Genomic DNA, 24,609 nt, shown 5'->3' with positions numbered 1-24,609 from the left:
CCCATGAGTACACTAACATTCATGATTTCTTTGCTAGAAATCTTCTTGATTGCCACATGATCAAGTTGAAATTCCCCAAGGCTAGGATTTGGGGATACCCATGTCTTTTGTCTTCGTGGTAGTTTCTTGAAAGCTGTGGATTTAAGAATTAAATTGTGTGCTTGGCAAAGTTCTATTAGTCTCACACAATTTCTGTTTGTTCTCTTGTGTGCAGGATAGTTTCTAACTATTTTCTTATATCTTTTTTCTTTACCAATCTGTGCATTAAAATCTCCAAGAAGAATGATGATGTTTTTATCTGGAATTTTCTGAATAATGTCATCTAGATGATTCCAAAAGGCCTCCACTTTTTCTTTGTTTTTCCTGTTATTCTCGTTTATAGGGGCATGTGCATTGATAATTGTGTAGATTTTGTTTCTGCTTGTGAATGTAAGACTTGAGATTCTTTCTGATTGTGAATCAAAGCCAACTATTGAGTTCAAGATTTGTTTGTTGATTATAAAGGCTGTCCCAAGATGTGTTACATTTTTCAATACTCTCGGTCCCACTTTCCCTTTGTATATCCTAAAACCTTGGGAATTGAAGGTATCTGTATCAATGTATTGTGTTTCTTGAATGGCTGTTATGAGTATGTTGTGGTTCTTTAGCGTATCTGTTAGATGTTTTAGTTTTCCGGTTTTCAACAATGAGTTTGCATTGAGAGTTGCTAGGTACATTGATTGCCTATGTTGAAATTTGGATGAGATTCCAAGACACTCCAACTTGTCTTTGTGCAATGTTGCAGACTCCCCAGAATCCGAATGTCTGCTAACGTACTGGCGTACAGTGGAGCGTCCACCTGGGGTAAAATAGTTTACATCACACACTTCCATGATTGATGAAAGTTATTTTGGGTGTAGCCCAAAGGCCACAAAATATACAACCAAGATTGTGAGTCCTGGAGGTAGTTCTTCCGCTCTCTCCGCCATTGGGAATCTGAACTTCCTCTTCCGCCTTTGAGACTGTTGACCATGTTTCACCTAGTAATCCTAGGCAGGGGCCCTTACAGGGTGCTACCATCCGGAGCCAAATGGACCCAGGTTTTTTAACGAGGTGTTACTCCTCCCCCTCCTCCTTCCTCATCACTTGCAAAATGAGGCCCCGGACTTGGGACCAGCACTGGAGGAGTTATTGCCTTTCAATTTTTTTTATATTTATTTATTTACATTTTATGAATTTCAGTCAATGAATGTTAGTCAATTTTATAAAAATAATTTTCCACTTGTCAGTTGACACAGTACTACTTCATTCTCTAAGCTCTCAACTTTCTTTCTTCATCTGAAATCATCTGTTTCTTAATCTTGGGTTGTCATTTCACTCACTTGCTTCCAAGTTTCTTGGTTTTGTCTGTTTTGTTTTCTAAATCTTCAATTGTAATGTGGAGCTTCTTCATATCTTTCCTGATCTCAGTAATCCATTTCACGTTGCGCATATTGTTCTCAAATACTCTCCTGATGACTCTGATTTCCTGATCAGATGTCTACAGAAATAAATATGTTTCTTCCTGATCACACTCACAACTAGTTCCATTTCCTTGTAGACTGTTTTGTAACAGGCAATTCTCTGGTATCTGATAGCCTTTATTTCACACATTCTGATTATTTGTCTTTCTATCTTGACTATTTATACATGGTGATTTCTTCCACTGTGTACAAACTCTAGGGATTGATCGACAGACGAGAGGATGTGGAAAAAAAGATGTAATGAACTTATGTCCAGAAATGCATGGTTTCCATGCTAGAGACCATTTATTCAATCATACTTTGTTACAAAGACTGCAGACTAATAAACCCTATGCCATGCCGCCACAGTTACAGCATGCACAGTTTCCTCCTTGAGGGTGCTACTGTTCCTCAAACGTCATGCTCTAGTTCCCTCTCCTGCCATTGTAATTGGTAATGTTGTATCTGATTCATTTCCTTTGCTGACTCACCTAGTAGTGGACGTGATACACCACTGTACACAATGGTTCCGTATTTGAATTGAGAGCTTGCCGACATGGTGTTTACTTATGGAAAGGCAAATGGCAATGGGCACCGGACAGCAAAGTTGCATCAGGAGTCCTATCCCCAGCAACAACAACCACAGCATTCAATATTTGCAACAGTGTTTCACCATTTGTCTGAGACAGGGTCGCTTCAGGAACTTTCATAACATTCACCTGTGGGATAGCAACCGGAATGTGTGGGCCGGGATAACTGGCAACTGTATTTTGAAACCAGTCTTTATTCCACATCACGTAAAAGGCTGGAACTATTGGTGTTTCTTGTGGGTGACTGTCTCCCTGCTGGAAGAAGTGCCATTGATGATTCAAAGGGTTATGTGGCTCCTACATTATGGTGCTCCAGCCCACTTCAGCATTCCCACTTCACCGTTAACGTCTCGATGCATCTCAATCATGTCTTCACTGGTTGATGGATCGGACAAGGGGGTTCAGCTGCATGGCCTGCTCGTTCACCAGATCTCAACCCGTGCGATTTATCGTTATGGGGCCATCTTAAAAGTATCATGTATGCAGAACCCATTCCAGATGTGGAGACAATGGAGCAGTGTATTTATGTTGTCTTTAACGCTGTTTGAATGCAGACTGGCCAATACAGACATGAGACACAGAACATGCTATGGCGCATGGAAACTATTTTCAACACATATTGTAACTGTGTCTACATGGTACAGCATGTATTAGGCTGCTGTCTCTGTAACAATGTACAACTGAATAAATGGTCTCTAGCATGGAAACCATGCAGTGTCAGACATAAGTTCATTAGACCTTTTTTGTACTGTATCCTCTCATCGATCAATTCCTAGTGTTTGTTCACAGTGGAAAAAAAAAAAAAATCACCCTGTATATTATGATGTATTCTATGATCTTGTGACATGCACATAAATGTACAAATGAAAAAATGGATAAATAAATAATACAAACTTGAATAAAAAAAAAGTCTTTTCTTATCTATTGGCAAATGCAAGCACACATCTGCCCACTTAATGAAACTGCCATTAATTGAAGTCTGCCAATTTTAACATTACTGGTATCATTTTTGTTTTGTCCTTAAACATTTTTGTTGACATTAAATCAATATTTTAGCTTCAGATAAAATTAACACAACCATTAAAAACTGATACCAATCTCAAGATGCTAACTTTAATTCTCAAGCAATAAAACAAATTTGGTCTTTTGTCATTGTTTTAACTGATCTACATACAATCACGTAACTGAGCTGAGTCAGCTTCTTGTCTGATTTCATGATTTCCTTGTATTTACTGGTAGTACAGACACAATGTTGGCCTAATGACACAAAAGCGATGCCAGTAATGAGGATTTCAAAAGGATTTCAAGCAAAGATCTACCGCATATGAAGTATCTTTCTTCATGTGCTGAATATCTTAAATTGTATATTCCTCCCCATAATTGACTGTAGTCACCACACACACCCCTGACAAATTTCATGAAGTAAAACAAGAACATCACTACCTTCCATACTATGGTTACATGTAATACATTGCTGAACACCTTTCCCATGAATAATCACACTGTTTAGACTCATACTAAATAAGACTTTTTACAATAGCTCATAATGACAATAAATGCATAAGGTCTTTGGAGAAAGTAACTACTTATTATACGATATCGGTGAAACCATTGAGGTGTTTATGTGGTTAAGGTACTTGAATCATTTTAGGGAGAAGTGGACTTCGATTCCCAAATGCAGCCGTTCTGACACAGTTTTTCCACTGCTTCTCTAAATCACTTTAATTGAATGCCAAATGGTTCATTCACAAGAAGCCTCAGCTGTATTTATGCCCCTTCCTAAGAACTCCAAGGCTTATATATGGCTTAAAGCACTAAAAATATTATGGTTTTGCAGAGTACAGCCTGTCCATTTTGCTATGATTACAGGACAGATTGTAAGACAAGGTGATAATCACATCAGTGAACCTATAGTCATCATAAAAAAACCAAATGGGGATATAGACTTAAACCCCATTCCTTGACTAGAGTACTTATTATACAAAGTCAGCCAGGGGTCATTGTTTTTCAAAAATTCATCAAGAAGATACTTATCTATAATCACCATTGTACGCAACGTCCAACTCATCCTTTGGTTTGTATCGCTATAATGGGTTACAATTTGAGGTCACAAGCACTTGCGAAATCTTTCAAACATATCTAGAATAGGTCATCTGGAGTATTTTTAACTGTGCAAACTACCTATACAACATTGTAGTAAAAGGGATTGCACAGCTGCAACATTTTCTTGACCATTGTATTACCCACTATGGGAGAGTCTCCAGTTCATCTTGTCTGCATTTGAAGTCAACTGCCAATGTAATGAAATTGAGCACTTGACTACCAGCTACTCCCACTCAGCATCAAATTCAGAGGAAGAGCATTTGGTCAGGTCACAGATATCCAACACCATGCTGTCAGCATCATTCGTGAAAGAACTGACTGGTTTCCTGATGACATGTAAGCCCATGTATGTCAATGGATATAGCCCCTGGTGAAATGCTCCACAGCCACGGGTGACAAACATTAATTAACTTATTGCACACAGCCCACAAGCTAGGCCTACAAGTTTTAGACATTAAGACCAATCAGAATCAGCTGATTTGCAACCATTACCAGTTCTGGCTACATCAGTCATCACAAAGAACACTCAATTCTTAGCTGGCATGAGGCTGCACACGTCTTAGCTGGCATGAGGCCGCACAACCACAACTATAGACAAGATCCTCTGCCTGTCAGCAGACGTAAGCCAATAACACAATACCTGTCCACATCTGCACCCCAATATTCCTCTGATCTCCGACCTCCTGCTCACAGCAAGTTGTGATCCATGGTCTCTAATGAGCCAATGAAAGTAAAGTACCTCCCACTAACTGGGCAACTTCTCTCACACACTCTGCCACACCCCTCACAATCAATAAATCTGCCATTTACTATCAGTGGCCTCAAAAATGGCTAATCATCATGTTTATATTTTCACGTAGAAGAAGGTTTATTCAGCACTTGCACATACAAGAGCACGGAGCGAACTGCCTCCGGCCAGAACACATACAGTATATATACAGCTACAGAACATTTCAGTACAATGATTCTTAACATTAGTGGATACTTCTAGAATGTACTTGAACCAAATATAGAAATTAAAACTGTACAGTCCAGGTGAGTTTTGAACTCACGACTCTCCATGCAAGAGTTTAATATCATAACCACTACACCACAGTGCTACTCAGCTTCTTTTGCGACATTGCTCCCTCCTTAAGAAAACGGCGTCTCAGTGTTACGTCCTCCTAGTCCAGGAACGGATCAGCAGTCCTGCATACTCCAACTCCCGATGACTGATTTTCACCCTGGCGGTGACCTTAGAACTTCTGTTGCTACCACGCTATTCATCACCTTTCCGCTTGTTGCCTATCACAGGAGCTTCAAATTTACCCTGGATTGCAGGATCCTTATAGGGCTTCATTCGAAGGACGTGGACCATATCTCCGATCTTTCATCATCTTGTGTCGGAGTCCAAATCTTCAACTTCATATGTAACATCAGACAACTGTCTTACAACCTTTTAAGGTCCAAAGAAGTGCCTGAGGAGCTCATCAGAGAGACCAACCTTCTAAACAGGAGTAAAGATCCAGACAATGTCACCAGGCTGGTAGACAACAGGGCAGTGGCTCGCGTCATACCTTCAGCGATCGTTTTATCGAGCCTGCAACACGCAGACTCGAGCTAATTGCCAAGCTTCTTCAGCTCTGGTTAACACCTGGCTGACATAGTCATCGTCCGCATCATCAGTCTGTAACGGAAACACACAGTTCGTCGTCGTAGTCGCCTCACGCCCATGCACCAGGAAAAATTATGTAAATCCTGTGGTGTCTTGTTTGGCAGTGTTGTAAGCAAACATCAAAAAAGGTAGCACCTCATCCCTGTTGCACTGCTCAATACTGAGGAACATTGATAACTTGTTGGCCAAGGTCTTATTAACGCATTCAGTAAGTCCGTTAGTTTGTGGATGGTAGGCAGTCATCATGTGTTGAGTAATGTTGCCGTCACAAGATTCAACTGAAAAACTTTCCCTCAATCTGTAATTAATGACCTTGGGGCACCATGTTTTAATACAACATCTTCCACGATGAATTTGGCTACCTTGGATGCTTTGGCTGTTTTCACAGCTTTTGTAATGGCATAGCGTGTCAGATAATCAGTGCGAACAATAATCCACCAATTGCCACTAGTAGACGTTGGAAATTGTCCAAGGAGGTCAATCCCAACATGCTGGAAAGACGTTTTAGATGGTGGAATTGGTATAAGTCCGTCAGGTGGTTTCTGAGGAACTGCCTTCATCCTCTGGCACTCTCGACAGTGTGACACATCTTGATGGACACTCCTAAATAAACCTGGCCACAAAAATCTCTTGCAGATTCTATCATATGTCTTAATAAATCCTAAAAGTATGGCCTCAGGTGTGTTATGGAATTTCTGTAGAACATCAAAGTGCATGTGTTTAGGAATCACTGGTAGCCACCTCTTTCCAAACGGATCAAAGTTTTTCTTGCAAAGTAATCCATTAACTACCTTAAATTTTCCTTTCACATCCTTTGACTGATTTAAGGCAAGCATAATTTGAGATATCTTGGCATCCTCCTCCTGCTCAGCAGAGAGATCCTGGAGTGCAGTGAGACAGTCACTATCTTCGTCAATGTCTTGATGGTCTTGCACAGGGTTTCTTGAGAGACAGTCGGCATCTTCGTGTTTTCTTCCACTTTTCTACAATGTGGTATTGTCATAGTCTTGAAGACGTAGTGCCCACCTGGTGAGTCGTTCTGTTGGATCCTTAAGACCTGTTAACCAACAAAGTGAATGATGTTCTGTAACAACTGTGAATGGCCTTCCATGGTCAAAAACTGAACATGACATTCTCTTTCTGTAGTTGAGTAGTTTGTCTCAGCTTTTGTAAGTGTCCTAGAAGCATAGACTATAACCTTCTCTTTTCCATCTGAAATTTGCACCAGAACAGCACCGATCCCATACCCACTGGCATCTGTGTGTAGTTCTGTAGGTGCTCTCTCATCATACAGACCAAGTACAGGGTCAGTCGTCAGAGCTTTTCGTAGCACATCGAAAGAATCTTCTTGAGTACCACCCTAGATAAATTTAGCATCAGCTTTTAACAACTCTCGGAGTGGGCTGGCTTTGATACAAAAGTCTTTGATAAAATGATGGTAATAAGAACGTAATTAGAGGAAGCTTCTCACATCTCAAATACTTTTAGGAATAGGAAACTCCGTTGTAGATCTCACTTTTTCTGGGTCTGGCCTCACACTTTCATTTGACACAAGGTGTCCATGTATTTTGATTTGTTTTGCTCCAAAGAGACACTTTCTTGGATTAAGTTTCAGTCCGCCTTGTTGGAGACACTTAAGAATGGCCCTCAGTTTTTTTTATATGTTCATCAAATGTCTCTGAGAACACTGCAATGTCATCTAAATAACAAAGACACATCATCCACTTCAGGTGTCTCAGAAAATTATCCACCATCCGTTCAAAAGTTGCTGGTGCATTACACAAACCAAACAGCATTACCTTAAACTCATACAGGCCCTCAGGGGTGATGAATGCAGTTTTCTCACGATCAGCCTCATCTACTTCAATTTGCCAGAATCCATAGCATATTTCCATGGTTGAGAAAAACTTGGCCCCCTTCAGACAATCTAGTGTATCGCCAATTTGTGGAAGAGGGTAAATGTCCTTTTTAGTTATCTTATTAAGCTTCCTGTAATCAATAAAAAAGCACCAACTGCCATCCTTCTTCCTGACAAGGACCACTGGTGATGACCATGGGCTGTGCGTAGGCTGAATGATGTCATTCTTCACCATTTTCTCCACCTCGTTGCGAATTATTCGACATTGCTTTGCTGACACACAGTATGCTCTCTGGCTTATTGGTTGATGGACTCCCGTGCTAATCCAGTGCTTCACCACTGATTTGTCTAATTTGCTCTTCACCTGTGGATTGAAGCGTTCAGAGAACTCTTGAATAATGGCAAGTAGCTTCTTCTGTTGTTCCTTACTGAGATCTGGTGATAATCGAGCTAGAAGATCTTGTCTCATAGTGGTAGCACTAATTTCGCCCACAGATTCGGCATGGGAGGTTTCTATGACACTCAGCTGTTCTGCAATTAAGGGCTCAGCATTTGCTACGCACATTCGTCTTGGAAGGATCTGCGGTTCTCGGTGAAAGTTAATTATCCGCAGTTCACCAAATCTGTGCTTAAACTAGACGACAGAGGATGGGATGACGAAGTTATTCTCCAGTGGTATGCTTCTCTTACACTTCACTACAAGATCCATGGACTGATGCATGTCATGACACATGACAGTTAAGTTTCTAGCGCTGACTGCAGAAATGATCGCTTCATCCAGCAGACATAGTCTCCACACACTCAGATGAGCATCTTCCTGTCCACAGTATCTCATCTCATCTAGCATAATCTTCAAGCGACCACAATCTTCAAGTGACCACAATCTACAATTGCCTGAGAAGCTTTCAAAAAATACCATCCAAGAATGACGTCATGACTACGCTCTTTTAAGACAATGAATTCTAAGGGCTGTGTATGGCCACTTATACACACATGAATTTTACATCTTCCTGTAGGTTTTACATATTTCCCATTAACCACCTTCGGCAGAGATGTTTTGTTGTCGACGAATACGGTTTTCTGCAACTCGCAATAGTACTTCTCTGAAATGCCTGAATATGATGCTCCAGAGTCCACAAGAGCATGGGCTGGTTGGCCATCCATGAGGATATCAACTTGGCCATCCATGAGGATATCAACATAGTTTCCTATCATTTATGTAGTGATCGACGGCAGAGGATTTTTCTCTTCAGCGGCCTCACCTCCAAGTAAGTTTTCCAGGTTGCAGTGGCTAGGTGATGGGCTGCAGCTTCTAAACAGTGATGAAGACCACGATCATCATGTTGCGGAGTGTCCTCTCCAGCGGCTAGCTTGTGGTGAAGGTGACCTACGTTGTCCTGCACCCACACACACATCATCTTGTTCATCTTCGTTGTCCTGGAGTTTGTTTTGGCTAACGTCGGTCTGCTGTCTTCTAGCATGGGCATCACCAAATATCTGCTGCCTTTCTCAACAATAGTGCACCACATGTCCCCGTCGTCTGCAGTGGAAACATAATGGTTGGTTATCCTGGGTCCTCCAGACGTCAGTCTTCCTTGATGCCCAAACAGGTTCCTCAGACAGCATTGTAGGAACATAACTCCACCTGGGTCTTGACTTTTTCACCATTTTGAAGGGAAATGAAGAATGAGAGATTGGGTTCAATGTCTGTTCCACTTCCTCCCTTATGACCTCTTGAAGCGTTTCGGTTTTTTGCTCACCGTGCAATCTGAGTGCCTTCTAAACTTCCTCTCTCACTATCTGACAAAGAACACTTGTGAAATCAGTAGTTTCCTCCCTTCATGAGATGTGCAACCTAATCTTCCTCCTTCATTCTAGGATCCACTATTTTACACAGCTCCAGGATGTCTTGAATGTAGGATGCTGTAGTTTCTCCTGGACGCTTGCCCTACTTTAATTTATCTTCAGCCTTGCTCTTCTGATATTGTGTGTCACTGAAATACTTGCGTAATTCCGCCTGGAATACTTCCCAGATTGTGAACTTCTCCTTGTTGTTCTCATACCATTGCTTGGCAGTGCCCTCCAAGCAGAAAAATACATTAGCCAAACACAAGGTGTCATCCTAATTGTTAAATTTGGCAATACGCTCATATACCTTCAGCCATTTGTTTGGATCTTCACCTTCGTCACCAGAGAATCTGGAAAGATGTCTCGTGTGGTGGAACACAGTTGCTGTGATCGTAACATCCTCTTCTTCTTCTTCTTCTTCTTCTGTCTCCAATAGATTGCAATCTGTTGAATATGGCTGGAACTCTAGTTTCTCACCAAGTAACCGGCAGCTCTGTCGTGGCTGATGGGAGCCACTGTGTCATTGATAATGTGTGCTATCACAAGTTCCAATAACCGGCGCCTCCACCAGAATAATGTCACGCAGAAGAAGGTGTAATTAGATGAATTACGAACACTAACTTCATTTAACAAAGATTTATTCAGCACCTGCACATACAAGAGCACGAAGCGAACTGCCTCTGGCCGTAACACACACAGTATATATACAACTACAGAACATTCCAGTACAATGATTCTTGACAGTAGTGGATACTTCTACTCAAACCGAAAAAAGAAATTAAAATTGTAAAGTCCAGGTGAGTTTTGAACTCCCAACCCTCCATGCAACATTTTAGTATCACAACTACTACACCTCTGTGCTGCTCAGCTTCTTCTGCAACAATAATCCACTTAATTTATAGGCAGGAATTTCAGCATTGCTTTTCTCCATTCCTCATCAGTGCAGGCATGTAACAGGCTATTATCAGCTCTGTGAGTCAAAGTGGGGAGGGATTTTGTATCCCAGCTTAGCACGGCTCTCAATTCCAATAGCAAATCAAAGATGTTTAAACTGCCCAGTCAACCTATAATCAAGTCAGCCTACCGTGCAGCTGACAACTGGTTCACAATGTGTAGTGAAACTTCTGAATTCTGTGCCATACTAATTGTGTACAATGACTGCTGCTTGTTATGGAACCTCTTGGCTTGCTATTCAGATGGGCTTACGGTGGTTTACAACAGACTCACTTCTTACTTGGTTTTTGACTCCTCCAGTGACACTGCCTGTGTATGAGAACGTAATGTCTTTTGTGGTCACAGCTCAGCCTTACTGTTCTCACTTACAGCCATAGTATTTCACAAGCCTCAGCTTTTTCATAGAATTTAATGCTACTTCAAAAAAATTACTGCATTTAAATTATCAATATGTTTAAACATGATAGAGAACAGCAACTTAATTCATGAACCTCCCAAAGAGATAACAACTGTCACCTGGATGATACTCAAAACCAGAATCTTGCTTTTTGCAGCAAAACTCTTACCGACTAAGCTATCCAGTCAAGTCTCATGACTAAGCCTTACAGCTTCAGTTCTGTCTGTACCTATATCTTACTTTTCAAGATTCACAGAAGCTCTCCTCAAAATGCTGGACTCGATCTCTTGAAAGAAAGGATGCCACAAAGAACTGGTTTACCGCCCGGCCGAAACCAGAATCTTGCTTTTTGCAGCAAAACTCTTACCGACTAAGCTATCCAGTCAAGTCTCGTGACTAAGCCTTACAGCTTCAGTTCTGTCTGTACCTATATCTTACTTTTCAAGATTCACAGAAGCTCTCCTCAAAATGCTGGACTCGAACTCTTGGAAGAAAGGATGCCACAAAGAACTGGTTTACCGCCCGGCCGAGCAGTTCTAGGCGCTTCAGTCCGGAACCGCGCGACTGCTACGGTCGCAGGTTCAAATCCTGCTTCGGGCATGGATGTGTGTGATGTACTTAGGTTAGTTAGGTTTAAGTAGTTCTAAGTTCTAGGGGACTGATGACCTCTGATGTTAAGTCCCATAGTGCTGAGAGCCATTTGAACCATTTTTGACTGGTTTACTCACATACTCAACACCGCTTCTGCAGTGAATCTTGCAGGAGAGTGTGCACTGCTCTGAAACCTCTTTAAAGATTGAAACTGTATACCAGAAAAGGAGCCTTTCACGGGTGTTCATTCCGCTATCAGTCTGGCAGAACATTTCAAACACGGCACAGATAACTGCAGAGTGAATGACACATTCTGGAAACTTATTTGGTCATATAAATTTTTGCTGGGGGGACATCCATAGCTGTTAGATATATAACAGTTGTACAGTTATTTAAGGACTTAAGTATTTACACTACCTGGTTTCAGGGACTCGGACACACCTTCAAGTATATCTACTAACAGTAGGTTGAAGCACCGACATCAGAACTAACATGCCAACACATCTGCCTTGTAAGTTAGTTCTGAAATGGACACCTCAACCTACTATTTATATATACACCTGAAGATGAGGCTGAGTTCCTAAAACACAGTAGTGTAAAAACTTCAGTCAATAAATAACTGTACAACTGTAGGATATGTCTTCATTGTGAACAGCATTTGGTCTTCTTGTAACCCTTCTTGAAAACAAATCTAATTTGCAGTTTCTTTGTGTCTCCAAAGACAATTTTTCTTTATACGGATTTATAACAACTCATAATTAGCACCAGTACCAACACATTTGCAAATGGCAACCTAAGATTCAGTTCATTTCCAACAGCTTTATTTCTCAACATCCACACACAAACCTGCACATCTACACTGTGCAATACACAATTATGTGTATTCTAGCTCAAAAAAGGACTCGTCGAAAATCTAATTATCAGTTTTGTTTATATGTCTGTTGACTACTCAATGCCTCTACTGTTAAGTGAGTTGTTACCATTGCTTCTAAATTATTTACATTCAGCCATAGCATTCCATACCATATAAATATGAATATGGTCATTCAGCATTTTATCCTACATTTCACTGTCGCCGATTTTGGTATAAATGTACTCAACATGCAGAACACAAATATTCTCTCTCTCTCTCTCTCTCTCTCTCTCTCTCTCTCTCTCTCTCTCTCTCACTGTATGGTGAAACCATTCCTTTATTTTGTGCAAGATATAGTGGGATTATTATTCTAGCTTCCAAGGATCCTATCATGACCCTTATCAAAATCAAAACTTCTTTTCCATCGAAATCTGTCATTTGTTAGTCCTGTGCTAGATTCTAATTCTATTCTCCCTCAGATTCTGTTCCCTTATAAGTATTCTAATAACTCTGATGAGTGCTTAAGTGAGGTGTAAAAAAAATAATTAAGTTCAGTTTTACTCAATTATCACTTCATATTCCCCACATCATAGTATCAATAAACTCTAATAATAGTGCCACCATTTTTGATGTGCTGCAACTACACCCATGCTCATAATTTAAGGATAACTGAAGAATGTGGTGCCACACAACGTGGCACTACACAAAACTGGCCCTAATAGCATAGGCACATAGGGAACACACACGACACAGATCTGCAAGTCCACGGTATTGGTGATAAGTTGAGAAAACCATCCCCTTACACATGTGCTACATGTGACCATGTACTGTGTTCTTGATATCAGGCTTTACAGGCTCTCCTGTGACCAGGGGTCAGTGGAATGCACCTTGTAGGTCTCTGGGAGAATAAACCATGTCTGTCCAGGTGTCTGGAGACTGTGTGTCTGGAGATAACTGTTTCAGTGGCGGTGGTAAGGTCCCGAGCAAAGCTACCTGCAGTACTCCGTGGCTGTCTGCGAGCACTGATGATGAGATATTGATCTTCTTGTGGTGTTGCACACTGTGGTTGTCCCGTACTATAGTGCCTGGACTTTTTTCCTGTCTGCTGGAATCGTTGCCATAATCTTGAGATCACACTTTGTGGCACACGGAGGGCTGTTGCTACTACCTGCTGTGCTTGACCAGCCTCTAGTCGCCCTAGTATTCTACCCCTCATAACGTCATCAATGTGTGTTCTTTGAGCCGTTTTCAACACACAGTCACCATTAGCACGTCTGAAAATGCCTACACACTTACTCACTGCACCGTACTCTGACATGCACCAACACACCTCTGCGTATGTGGACCGCTGCCAGTGCCACCGTGCGACAACCGCACGTCAAATGCACCGCATGGTCATACCCTGAGGTGATTTAAACCCGCAACCGCCCACCAGAACACTGTTTCACCATGTATCAGCATTAACCTTAATTTATGAGCATGAATGTATAATTGTCTGCTATTTGTACCTCACCATCCTTATATTAAAGACTTCACATGATTACTGCCATGGGGACAGTCACCAAAGATCTAACATGTGCCATCAGATGTGGACTCACAAGACTGACTGTCCTTCCAGTCAACAACTGTGGTCCGGACTCTCCATTGACACAATACAGGAACTGTTAATTACTTGTGTCTCATGGTATACTGTAGTTAGAAGTACAATGTTTTATCAATAAACAGCAGTTGGAGGCCTGCAAAGAGTCATCAGTATTCCACAATGAAGGAATGGAGTAAAGAAGGAACAACATTTTTAGGTTAGTCTCCTAAATCACAAAAATGACAATTACTTACAGTCAGACGGAAAACTTTGTTCTGCTTCGGTAATACTCTGCTGTGAACAGTATCATCATCTACAGTTTTTTCCAGTTTCCAGTCTGGCAGATTAACAATGTTCCATGCAGCCTCAACTATTTCATGGGCCTTCCTCTTGTATTCTGACTCCTATAGATACATGTCCAAATATCAGTATAAGCATCACAGTCAAAATAAAATGAAAATATAAATAGAGGTCTACAGCTGTTTATGTAAACGAGTTTAAGTACACTGACAGATTATTAAAAATTGACTATATTTCCTGGAAATAATTTTTTGAAACATCAAACACGTAAAAATTTTACAATCACTTATCTACATCTACATGGATACTCTGCAAATCACATTCAAGTGCCTGGCGGAGGGTTAATCGAACCACCTTCACAGTTCTCTATTATTTCGATCTCGTATATCGTGTGGAAAGAATGAACACCTATATCTTCCCGTACAAGCTCTTATTTCCCTTATTTTATCGTGGTGATCATTCTTCCCTATGTAGGTCGGTGTCAACAAAATATTTTCACATTCAGAGGAGAAAGGTGGTGATTGGAATTTCATGAGAAGATTCCGCCGCAACGTAAAATGCCTTTCTTTTAATGATTTCCAGCCCATATCCTGTATTATTTCTGTGACACTCGCTCCCATATTTCGTGATAATACAAAACGTGCTGCCTTTCTTTGAACTTTTTCGATACATTCCGTCAGTCCTATACTGTGCAGCAGTATTCTAAAAGAGGACAGACAAGTGTAGCTTAGGCAGTCTCCTTAGTAGGTCTGTTACATTTTCTAAGTGTCCTGCCAATAAAACGCAGCCTTTGGTCAGCCTTCCGCACAACATTTTCTGTGTGTTCTTTCCAATTTAAGTTGTTTGCGGTTGTAATACCTAGGTATTTAGTTGAATTTACGGCTTTTATATTAGGCTGATTTATTGTGTAACTGAAGTTTAACGAGATCCTTTTAGCACTCATGTGGATGACCTCACAATTTTCGTTATTTAGGGTCAACTGCCACTTTTTGCACCATTCAGAATTTTTTTCTAAATCATTTTGAAGTTTGTCTTGATCTTCTGATGAGTTTATTAGTCCATAAACGACAGCGTCATCTGCAAGCAACCGAAGACAGCTACTCAGATTCTCCCCCAAATTGTTTATATAGATAAGGAATAGCAAAGGGCCTATAACACTACCTTGGGGAACGCCTGAAACCACTTCTGTTTTATTTGTCTACATCTACATGGATACTCTGCAATTCACATTTACTCATAATATGTTAAATTATCAAAACCATATCAATATAAAACATCAACATGTGTTTCAGTATTGGAATCAGATGCAGGTCATTGTGAGGAGTGTAGACATTTCAGGCAAAATTTGAAATTTTTTAGCAAAGACTAATCAAATCACAACTGAAATTGAGGATGCTGTCTGTGACTGTGTAATGCCGGAAATGCATATCCTCCTATTTCCATCTATTGTACTATTAAGTTTTTCCTTATTTTGTTACCTGAAGATATGACATTTCTGCGTTTTTATAAATTTTAATTGGTTTACATTTATGTCGATGTATAATTGGTTTGTTTTGTAAATATTATGTGTATATTTACGCTGGGTCTTGCCTAGGGAAAGCTATGCTATCGAACAATTACATCGATAGGTCATGTGGAGAACCAAAGTGTTTAGGATCTTTGGTAGTGTTAACTCTGCCGCATGGAGCATGGGCAGGGAAAATCTGGCTGGAGTCGGGCGGTGGAGCAGGTGTGTTGGGTGACGCTCCCGCGAGTTGCCACACTTTCGGAGTTTGGCAGCATGTAATTGCGCTCGACTTGCTATAATAGTTTCTGACATGGTGTCACAGAGGGGAAGCATTAGCTGGCGCACATCAGGAGCCCATTTTGCCTGGTGACTGTCGAGAAGAACGCGCGCCAACATCCATCTTCTGCAACAGCGACGGCCGACAATGAGTGACTGTTGCCACCTCCTCGACCGACAACTTCAAACCTTCAATCAACCAACAAGGAAGACTGGAAGCACATAAAGTTTTAGAACTGTATGGCAGACCACAGCTTTTAAAATTGTCCCATTTGCCTCACAAAATTACAGCAACTTAGCATGAACCTTTGTTGCTCATTATCCCAATTGCATTACCAAGAAGGGTCCCTTCCTTTTCCTAAATGAACTCGAGTGTCGCTGAAATTCAAATGCCAGCATTAAAGTAATATCATTCGATTTCACTGCTTCAATTTCAAAGTTCAGTTGAAGTATTCATAGCTGCCTACCATAACCAAACAGAATTAAACACTCCTGGAAATGGAAAAAAGAACACATTGACACCGGTGTGTCAGACGCACCATAATTGCTCCGGACACTGCGAGAGGGCTGTACAAGCAATGATCACACGCACGGCACAGCGGACACACCAGGAACCGCGGTGTTGGCCGTTTAATAGCGCTAGCTGCGCAGCATTTGTGCACCGCTGCCGTCAGTGTCAGCCAGTTTGCCGTGGCATACGGAGCTCCATCGCAGTCTTTGACACTGGTAGCATGCCGCGACAGCGTGGACGTGAACCGTATGTGCAGTTGACGGACTTTGAGCGAGGGCGTATAGTGGGCATGCGGGAGGCCAGGTGGACGTACCGCCGAATCGTTCAACACGTGGGGCGTGAGGTCTCCACAGTACATCGATGTTGTCGCCAGTGGTCGGCGGAAGGTGCACATGCCCGTCGACTTGGGACCGGACCGCAGTGACGCATGGATGCACGCCAAGACCGTAGGATCCTATGCAGTGCCGTAGGGGACCGCACCGCCACTTCCCAGCAAATTAGGGACACTGTTGCTCCTGGGGTATCGGCGAGGACCATTCGCAACCGTCTCCATGAAGCTGGGCTACGGTCCCGCACACCGTTAGGCCGTCTTCCGTCCACGCCCCAACATCGTGCAGCCCGCCTCCAGTGATGTCGCGACAGGCGTGAATGGAGGGACGAATTGAGACGTGTCGTCTTCAGCGATCAGAGTCGCTTCTGCCTTGGTGCCAATGATGGTCGTATGCGTGTTTGGCACCATGCATTTGAGCGCCACAATCAGGACTGCATACGACCGAGGCACACAGGGCCAACACCCGGTATCATGGTGTGGGGAGCGATCTCCTACACTGACCGTACACCTCTGGTGATCGGCAAGGGGACACTGAATAGGGCACGGTACATCCAAACCGTCATCGAACCCATCGTTCTACCATTCCTAGACCGGCAAGGGAACTTGCTGTTCCAACAGGACAATGCACGTCCGCATGTATTCCGTGCCACCCAACGTGCTCTAGAAGATGTAAGTCAACTACCCTGGCCAGCAAGATCTCCGGATCTGTCCCCCATTGAGCATGTTTGGGACTGGATGAAGCGTCGTCTCACACGGTCTGCGCGTCCAGCACGAACGCTGGTCCAACTGAGGCGCCAGGTGGAAATTGCATGGCAAGCAGTGCCACAGGACTACATCCAGCATCTCTACGATCGTCTCCATGGGAGAATAGCAGCCTGCATTGCTGCGAAAGGTGGATATACACTGTACTAGTGACGACATTGTGCATGCTCTGTTGCCTGTGTCTATGTGCCTGTGGTTCTGTCAGTGTGATCATGTGATGTATCTGACCCCGGGAATGTGTCAATAAAGTTTCCCCTTCCTGGGACAATGAATTCACAGTGTTCTTATTTCAATTTCCAGGAGTGTATTTCAATTACACAAGCACAAATTTAGAGTGCAAGTTTTGTTACCATATTTTAGCTTACCTGTGACTGCAGCTCAGCTTGGTACGTACTAAATTTTACTATTGTTAATTGTTCAGAATCATTTAATTCAAGTTCAAAGTTAAATCTCTTATTTCTAACTTGCGTAGATTCAAGTAGCTTTTGAAATGGTTGTTAATGTAGCCCAAGACTAACCTTATTTTATTGAATTTCGTAGTGCTTCAGAAACAAATTTCAGTCACTAAATTAACTTTCAATTTTCCGGTTTTATCAATTTTTTTGATAAATTAAGTCAGAGTATAACAAAATTTATTACTTTTAAAAAACATTCAGTTTTCACACAACACATGTCAACCTTAGGTTGCCACGCTTTTAGTGCTAATTATACGTGCAATAACCTTTCTTTTTCAGTTATTATAGTAGTTGTCCATAGGACTGGCGACCGTAATTTTCCCCAAATCTCAAATATCTAATTAATGCCAGTTAATTGTTAACGTAACGACTGCACATTTACTTTCTTTATTAATTTTACCCTTTTCTCCCTCTTTACCGACAGAATTAACTTCGGTTATGATTGCTTTTCCCAAATTCCCATTAGGTACACGCGGTTTAATTTTTCACTGTCATTAAGGTCGATAAGTGTGGGGGAGGTTACACGTGGCGACCTGGTGACAGGACAATCTTCAGATTTGTGGTTGTTCTGGACAGGAATTTTGCTTGTGCAAATGTAACAAAGTACTGGTTACGAACAGGTCGTTACGTCAGCGAGAATAAGTAGTGGGAGAAATCCCAATTAGATTTGAGATTTGGCATTTATATTGAAAATTATTAAAATGAGTGAAGGCAACAATTACCAAAATTTGGTAGACTTTGATATGGCACAATCGGTCGAACAGTGGTACACGGCACCGCGGAACCCATTGTTCAGGGGCAGGCAGCTAGTATGAAAGACGCGACCGCCGAAATGCAACAAAGAGCAGAAATGGAATTCCAAACTTTAGAAAATGTTTCAGAATCAGAAGTGAAAATCAAATCTGAATCCCTTGATGATGAATACGGGAGGATGATTAAAGAGGAACCCGTTACGGAAGTAAAACCGCTGGGTTCCGGGAATTTAACTGATTTATTGAATGTTTTGATTAACGAAATCAAGGCTCAATCTAGCAAGATAGAAACTCAATTGGCAGAAATTAAAGCTCAGTCTGCCAAGCAAGAAGCTCAGTCTGAAAAAATTGACAGGAAGCTAGACAATAAGAACAAAGCTATTAATGTTGTTAACAACAATGTTGGAGCTGTTAACACATAAGTTGATAAAATCAAAGAAGATATCGTTGTAATTAATACCGAAATCAGTAATCTTAAACAGGAAACGATAGGCATTCAGGCAGAAATTGCGAGCATAAATACCTCGTTTTGATTCCAAAATTAGCAGAATCGAGAAAAGTGTAGGAGAAGCAGTTGCTCCAATCATCGAGAATAAGGTAATGGAACAAATTCAGTAAATGAAAAGAGGATCAGCAGAAGGTGGAAACTTTAAAGGCTTTAGTGTTTGAAGTAGATACTATAGTGAGGAAGCAGGCTAATACCTGCGAAGAGAAAAAGAGGGAAGTGGAAACACTTGTGACAACCACTTGCCAAGTAATTACGAGAGTGTAGGAATTAGAAAAGAAACTTGACAAAAAACAGAGCTATGTGCCAATCTGTGCACATAGTTCGGAATTGCTGACGAAAGAGGAGCGGTTCGACCCCTTGAAAAAAAGCGGTATACACGTGACGGATTTCATTAAAAATTGTGGAAGAGTTTTACCCAGATCATGGACTAATGAGAGAAAAATTAATGCGGTTACCTGACTTTTGATGAGTTGAAAAATTTGTTTGTGGCTGATACTGGTCAGAGCAAAAACAACAAAATGTCTGGCGCGAATTTGTCGTATCGATGCGAATTCGCGTGGCTCGATGAAGGAGTTTTGTGAAGGCTGGATCCGCAAGTTGGAATATTTGCATGATCACCGCACGGAATCCGAAATAGTCTGGGAACTTTACAAGAATCTTCCAGATGATACAAAATGCTACGTAGGAAGCAATTACAAGACAATCAATGATTTCCTGGAAAGAGTTGAGGACGAGGGCAATTGGCACAATAATTGTGACAGTGGTAGAGGCCGTGGTAACAACAACGGATACCACAACAACGATAACCATGGGAATAATGCATACCGCAACCATGGCAGCAATAACAATAATGGCTCGGACCGTAATAACAATCGGTACAATGCAAATAATAACAGGAATGACAGAAACCAGTATTATACTAACGTGATATGGGCTTCACAGAATAGTAATAATGCCAGAGGGTGTGATAAGCCGCCTCAGCAGCATCCGGGGAGCAGATCTGCTGGGACGAGACAGGGAAACCATTAGCCGCACCAGTGAGGAGCCGACCGGGTGTGGAGAAATTTTGGCAGCCCAGTAACAGGAGAAAACCCAGGTGTCATCGTCATGAAAATTCCGTATGGAATAATCAGCAGCGGGAGAGTGTGCCAGTGTTAAGGGAAAGGAGTGCGCCCACAAGTAGTACATCAGCTGTAGACACGGCAGTAGAAAATACATTCACTGTCAATGAGAACAATTTAAGTAGTGTTCCGGAAATCGATTATAAAGTGGCAGCTGTAACACCCATAGCGGAACTGGTGATTGAGTTGAAGAATGATTCTCAATTGTTGAGAGAAAACTAGATGTCGGATAACACATCCGTCATCGAGTGAGGGTATGCAGAGAGGGATGAAGTCTGGTTAAGGCAGTTCGGTCGCTTATACGACGAACTAAGAGATTATAAGGGCCTGTACGGGAGAAGTGTTTATGGGGAGCGCGGGAAGGATTTGCCGCATCTCGTCCCGCAGGAAGATAGTGTTTTTGAAGGGATATAAAGTTCTGGCCCTAACCAGCAGACTTTACCAGAAATAGTTGATGTTAATGGGGAGCACGAGCAAGATTCATTGTGTTTCATCCCGCAGGAGTTGGATGTTGAAGTAGTAGCGGAAAGTTCTGGCCCTAACCAGCAGACTTTACCGAAAGTTATAGTGGTAGAAGCAGCTGACCCATCCGAGGCAAAACTCCAGTTTAAACATTGTGAGAGTATTAAGGAGAAAGATTATGAAAATTTTAGTGATAGCTGGACACGAACGGTAGAAAAGCACATAGATTACAGCGTGTATGAGGTTAGAGCTGACGTTATACGGACGGACGGTAGCAGTGTGGGTTGTGCAAATCCAACTGGTTACAACTGGTAAAAAAAAAATTAAATTCCCCATGATGAAAACTGTGAAATCACAAGTTAGATCAAATTAACACAAGCCACGATACACCTATTGCCCAAGAGACTGATACCAAATTAAAAATGTGGATGTGTGTGTCTTTTCTTAGTATGCTTGGTTGTTCAAGTTTTGAAGACACTCACCTTCCCCATTAGGATTTAATATGCCATTTATATTGATACCATTATGGATTACTCACCAAATCATCACAGCAAGGCTGTCAAAAGGAGTCATACATGGCCTTGTTAAAGGGACATACCTGACACTTGCTTCGAATAATAAACTAAAAACATGGGAATAATTGAAGTCAGTAGGTTAGCAACTGTATTAAAGCATAATTTTTGCTTATTAGGAACCCAGTGCCAAAGGAAGAAAAAAGGAAGATTGTGTTTAACATCCCATCGACATCGAGGTCATTTGAGACAGAGCACAAGTTCAGATTGAGTCAAGGACGGGAAAGGAAATCAGCTGTGCCCTTTCAAAGGAACCACCCTGACATTTGCTTGGAGTGATTTAGGAAAATCAAAGAAAAGCTAAATCTGTATGGCCGGACACGTACTTGAACTTTCATCCTCCTGAATGTCAGTCCAGTGTGCTAAATACTGAGCCACCTCGCTCGGTGAAACCAGTGTATTTATTGTGGTGCTGGGTTATTTAGAGTTTTTGGGAACAGAAATAGTGCACAGTAGGTCAAATCATTAAGAAGATGAGTACACGTTGTATTATAAAGCTTGGAAATACACAGAAGCAAGAAGTCTTTGTTAGCAAACTTTTATAGTAAAGAACTTACAAGACTATAAATTCACAATTTACCAGCAGTACAAATTTCTTCAATCAATCTGCCGACGCTGTTAATTTGAACATCACCACAATCACTGTTGCCACACAATGACAGCTAGCCATTACAACACTTTTTTTTTTCCAACAACAAGGAAATTTTGCCACCAATGCTGCCAGGCACTACTTCATTAAAGTAACTCATAAGAGTTACAATTACTAAAAGAAATGTGTCACATTAATTGCTGTTTTGACCTCATTAGCCTCACTTCCATAGCTGTTTTTTCTAATATTATCTATGCACTGGATTAAAAGAAAAGCTTTAAAGAGCAGATCTCCTATACTGAAGTGACGGAACATATTAAGTATGCTGAGAATGTAGTTGTTAAGACACTGACTTCATATTTTGCAGGATTGAGTTTGCTCTGTCCAGCACTCCTGATTTTCCTAAATCATTTCAGGCATATGCCAGGAAGATGCCTTCAACACGGCCATTTTTGTGAAAATTATCTGTTCAATATGGTTTATAAAAACATTTGTTAAGACTCCTGAAACTGGGGACCCCATTGGTAATCCATCTTCTAATTATGTGCACTATTGAATTGGAAGAAATTTTGTTCTATTATGAGCTTCATTAATGTATTTCATTAATCTGTTCATTAGAGAGCTGAACATGTGTTTTCGTGTTTTTATCTATGATGTCTACTGTTTCTGGCACTGGTATGCTGGAATACATGCTCTCTGTATCAAATGAGGACAGAGTTGCTGTGTCCTGAATTTTTATATCTTTTACCTGTTGTATTAGATATGTAGTGTTTTTAGTGGTTCTGTCTTTTTGTACTCTGAGATTTTCAGACAGTGATTTTAACATGTATCCTGCCAGTTTGTAAGTGGGGTTTCCTGAAATCCAGTATTGGCCTCACAGGGAGATCAGTTTGTGCATCTTTGGTTGGCTTCGGCAGACAGGTGGCATGGGATAAATTTGAGTCAGCTTTCGTTTATCCATGTTATACAGCATGATGTCTATTCTTTTCAGTGTGTTTTTCACTTTTGTCTGGAATCTGTTTGTTGTGTGTGATTTTAATCTCATAATGTTATTTTGGCACATGAATTTTTGTGTTTTTTCAGTGTATTGTTCTTTGTCTATAAGTACTACTGTGTTCCCCCTTATCTGCTTTTGAAATGATCACATTTTGATTTTGAAGGTTTTTTCCTAAGTTTTATGAGTGTTACAGATTCTGTGTTTGTGTTGTTGTGTTTCCATGTTGGTTACTATAGTATGGATTTCTGTTTTTACTAGTTCTCTAGATAATCCAATATTGACACTGCTGTTTTACTCTCCTACCTTCCCTTGTCAATACACTTTCTGCTTCTATAAGTACTTTTTTATATAATCTTAATCTATTTCTGAATTTACATTGCACTTTAATCCTTTCTCCAACAGTTGTCTTTCATTGCTGTTTATTTGTGTGTCTGTAATGTTCACTAATCTTGGGTAAAATTTGGGTGGGTGTTTTTGTTGGTTGTGTTTAAGAGTTGCTATATTGTGATTTGAGTTGATTAATGTTTCTTCTATGAAATGGTTCCATAGAAGAAAGATCAGTCAACTTAAAAGACTCAAATCACATCACAGTAACTCTAAACACAACCACACACAAAAATTTTTGCAAGATTAGTGAACCTTACAAACACACAAATAAACAGTAAAGAATGATGACTTGTCTGATACTAAACCATATGACCACTTTTGTGTGGTCCAATAGCAGTGGTATGAGGAGTTCAGGTTCAAGAACATAAGATATGTGGTAGGTAGTATCTATCAGCTGAATATTCTGAATTGGGTAAATGTTTAGGTTAGTCTCACCATACTGAGCCAGTAAAGGTTGGTATCTACAAATGTGATACCCATGTATGCAGAGCAAAGACTTCTAGGAAATTAAACATTGAAAATTGTAGAAATGGAGATACTAATGGAGGCTGGCAAGTCTGAGGTGGGTAGAGAGAGTTTTGGATCCATTCGTGGGAACTGATGTCTGCATTTACAAAGGTGATTTTTGAGAAGAGGAGGCCAATCTGACATGGGATTTTTAGGATGCAAAAGGATGGAAGGTTACAGTCAAGCTCCTTTCCAACAAAGAGAAGCTAGATGCCTACATCATGAGACATGCATGACAAATTTCTTTAAGTCCATCTTTGTACAAAATGGTTGACTGACTCTGGTTGTTCAATACAAAATGTAAATTTAAAAACACCTTCAGTTATCTATACTCTGGACATAATTTTTGTCACCAGTTTCAGTGTTTCACTACACCATTTTGAGACCCCAAGACTGCCATTTAGGAGAAATCCAAACTGATGTGCAGTCAAAATAAGGCCCAGCATTAAGTATCTGGTATCCATAGACTAGTTTCAACAACGTGATCCCTTCATTCATCAGCTGAAGGTTGCTAGACAAACATTTAAACCAAACTGGTCAAATTGAAAATCAGACACTGATTTTCATCTTTGACCAGTTCAGTTTGGATGTTTGTCTAGCAGTCTTCAATTGAAGAACAAAGGGATCGTGTTGTTGAAACTGGTCTACAGATACCAGTTAC

The 24,609-nt window shown here is 41.0% G+C and overlaps 1 protein-coding gene across 3 annotated transcripts in view; it reads right to left on the bottom strand.

Annotated features, from left to right (window-relative positions):
- LOC126298579 (steroidogenic acute regulatory protein-like) overlaps nt 1-24,609 on the bottom strand; it is a 164,096-nt gene that overhangs the window by 51,194 nt on the left and 88,293 nt on the right. For all 3 annotated transcript variants that reach the window (XM_049989950.1, XM_049989951.1, XM_049989952.1), the window contains one exon: nt 14,166-14,315. In XM_049989950.1, the coding sequence (XP_049845907.1) occupies nt 14,166-14,315 (150 nt within the window). The remainder of the gene's footprint in view (nt 1-14,165; nt 14,316-24,609) is intronic.

The sequence above is a fragment of the Schistocerca gregaria genome, chromosome X, assembly GCF_023897955.1.
Source record: "Schistocerca gregaria isolate iqSchGreg1 chromosome X, iqSchGreg1.2, whole genome shotgun sequence".
Taxonomy (NCBI): Eukaryota; Metazoa; Arthropoda; class Insecta; order Orthoptera; family Acrididae; genus Schistocerca; species Schistocerca gregaria.
Note: the sequence above shows the minus strand (reverse complement) of the source record. Positions and strands in the feature narration are given on the sequence as shown.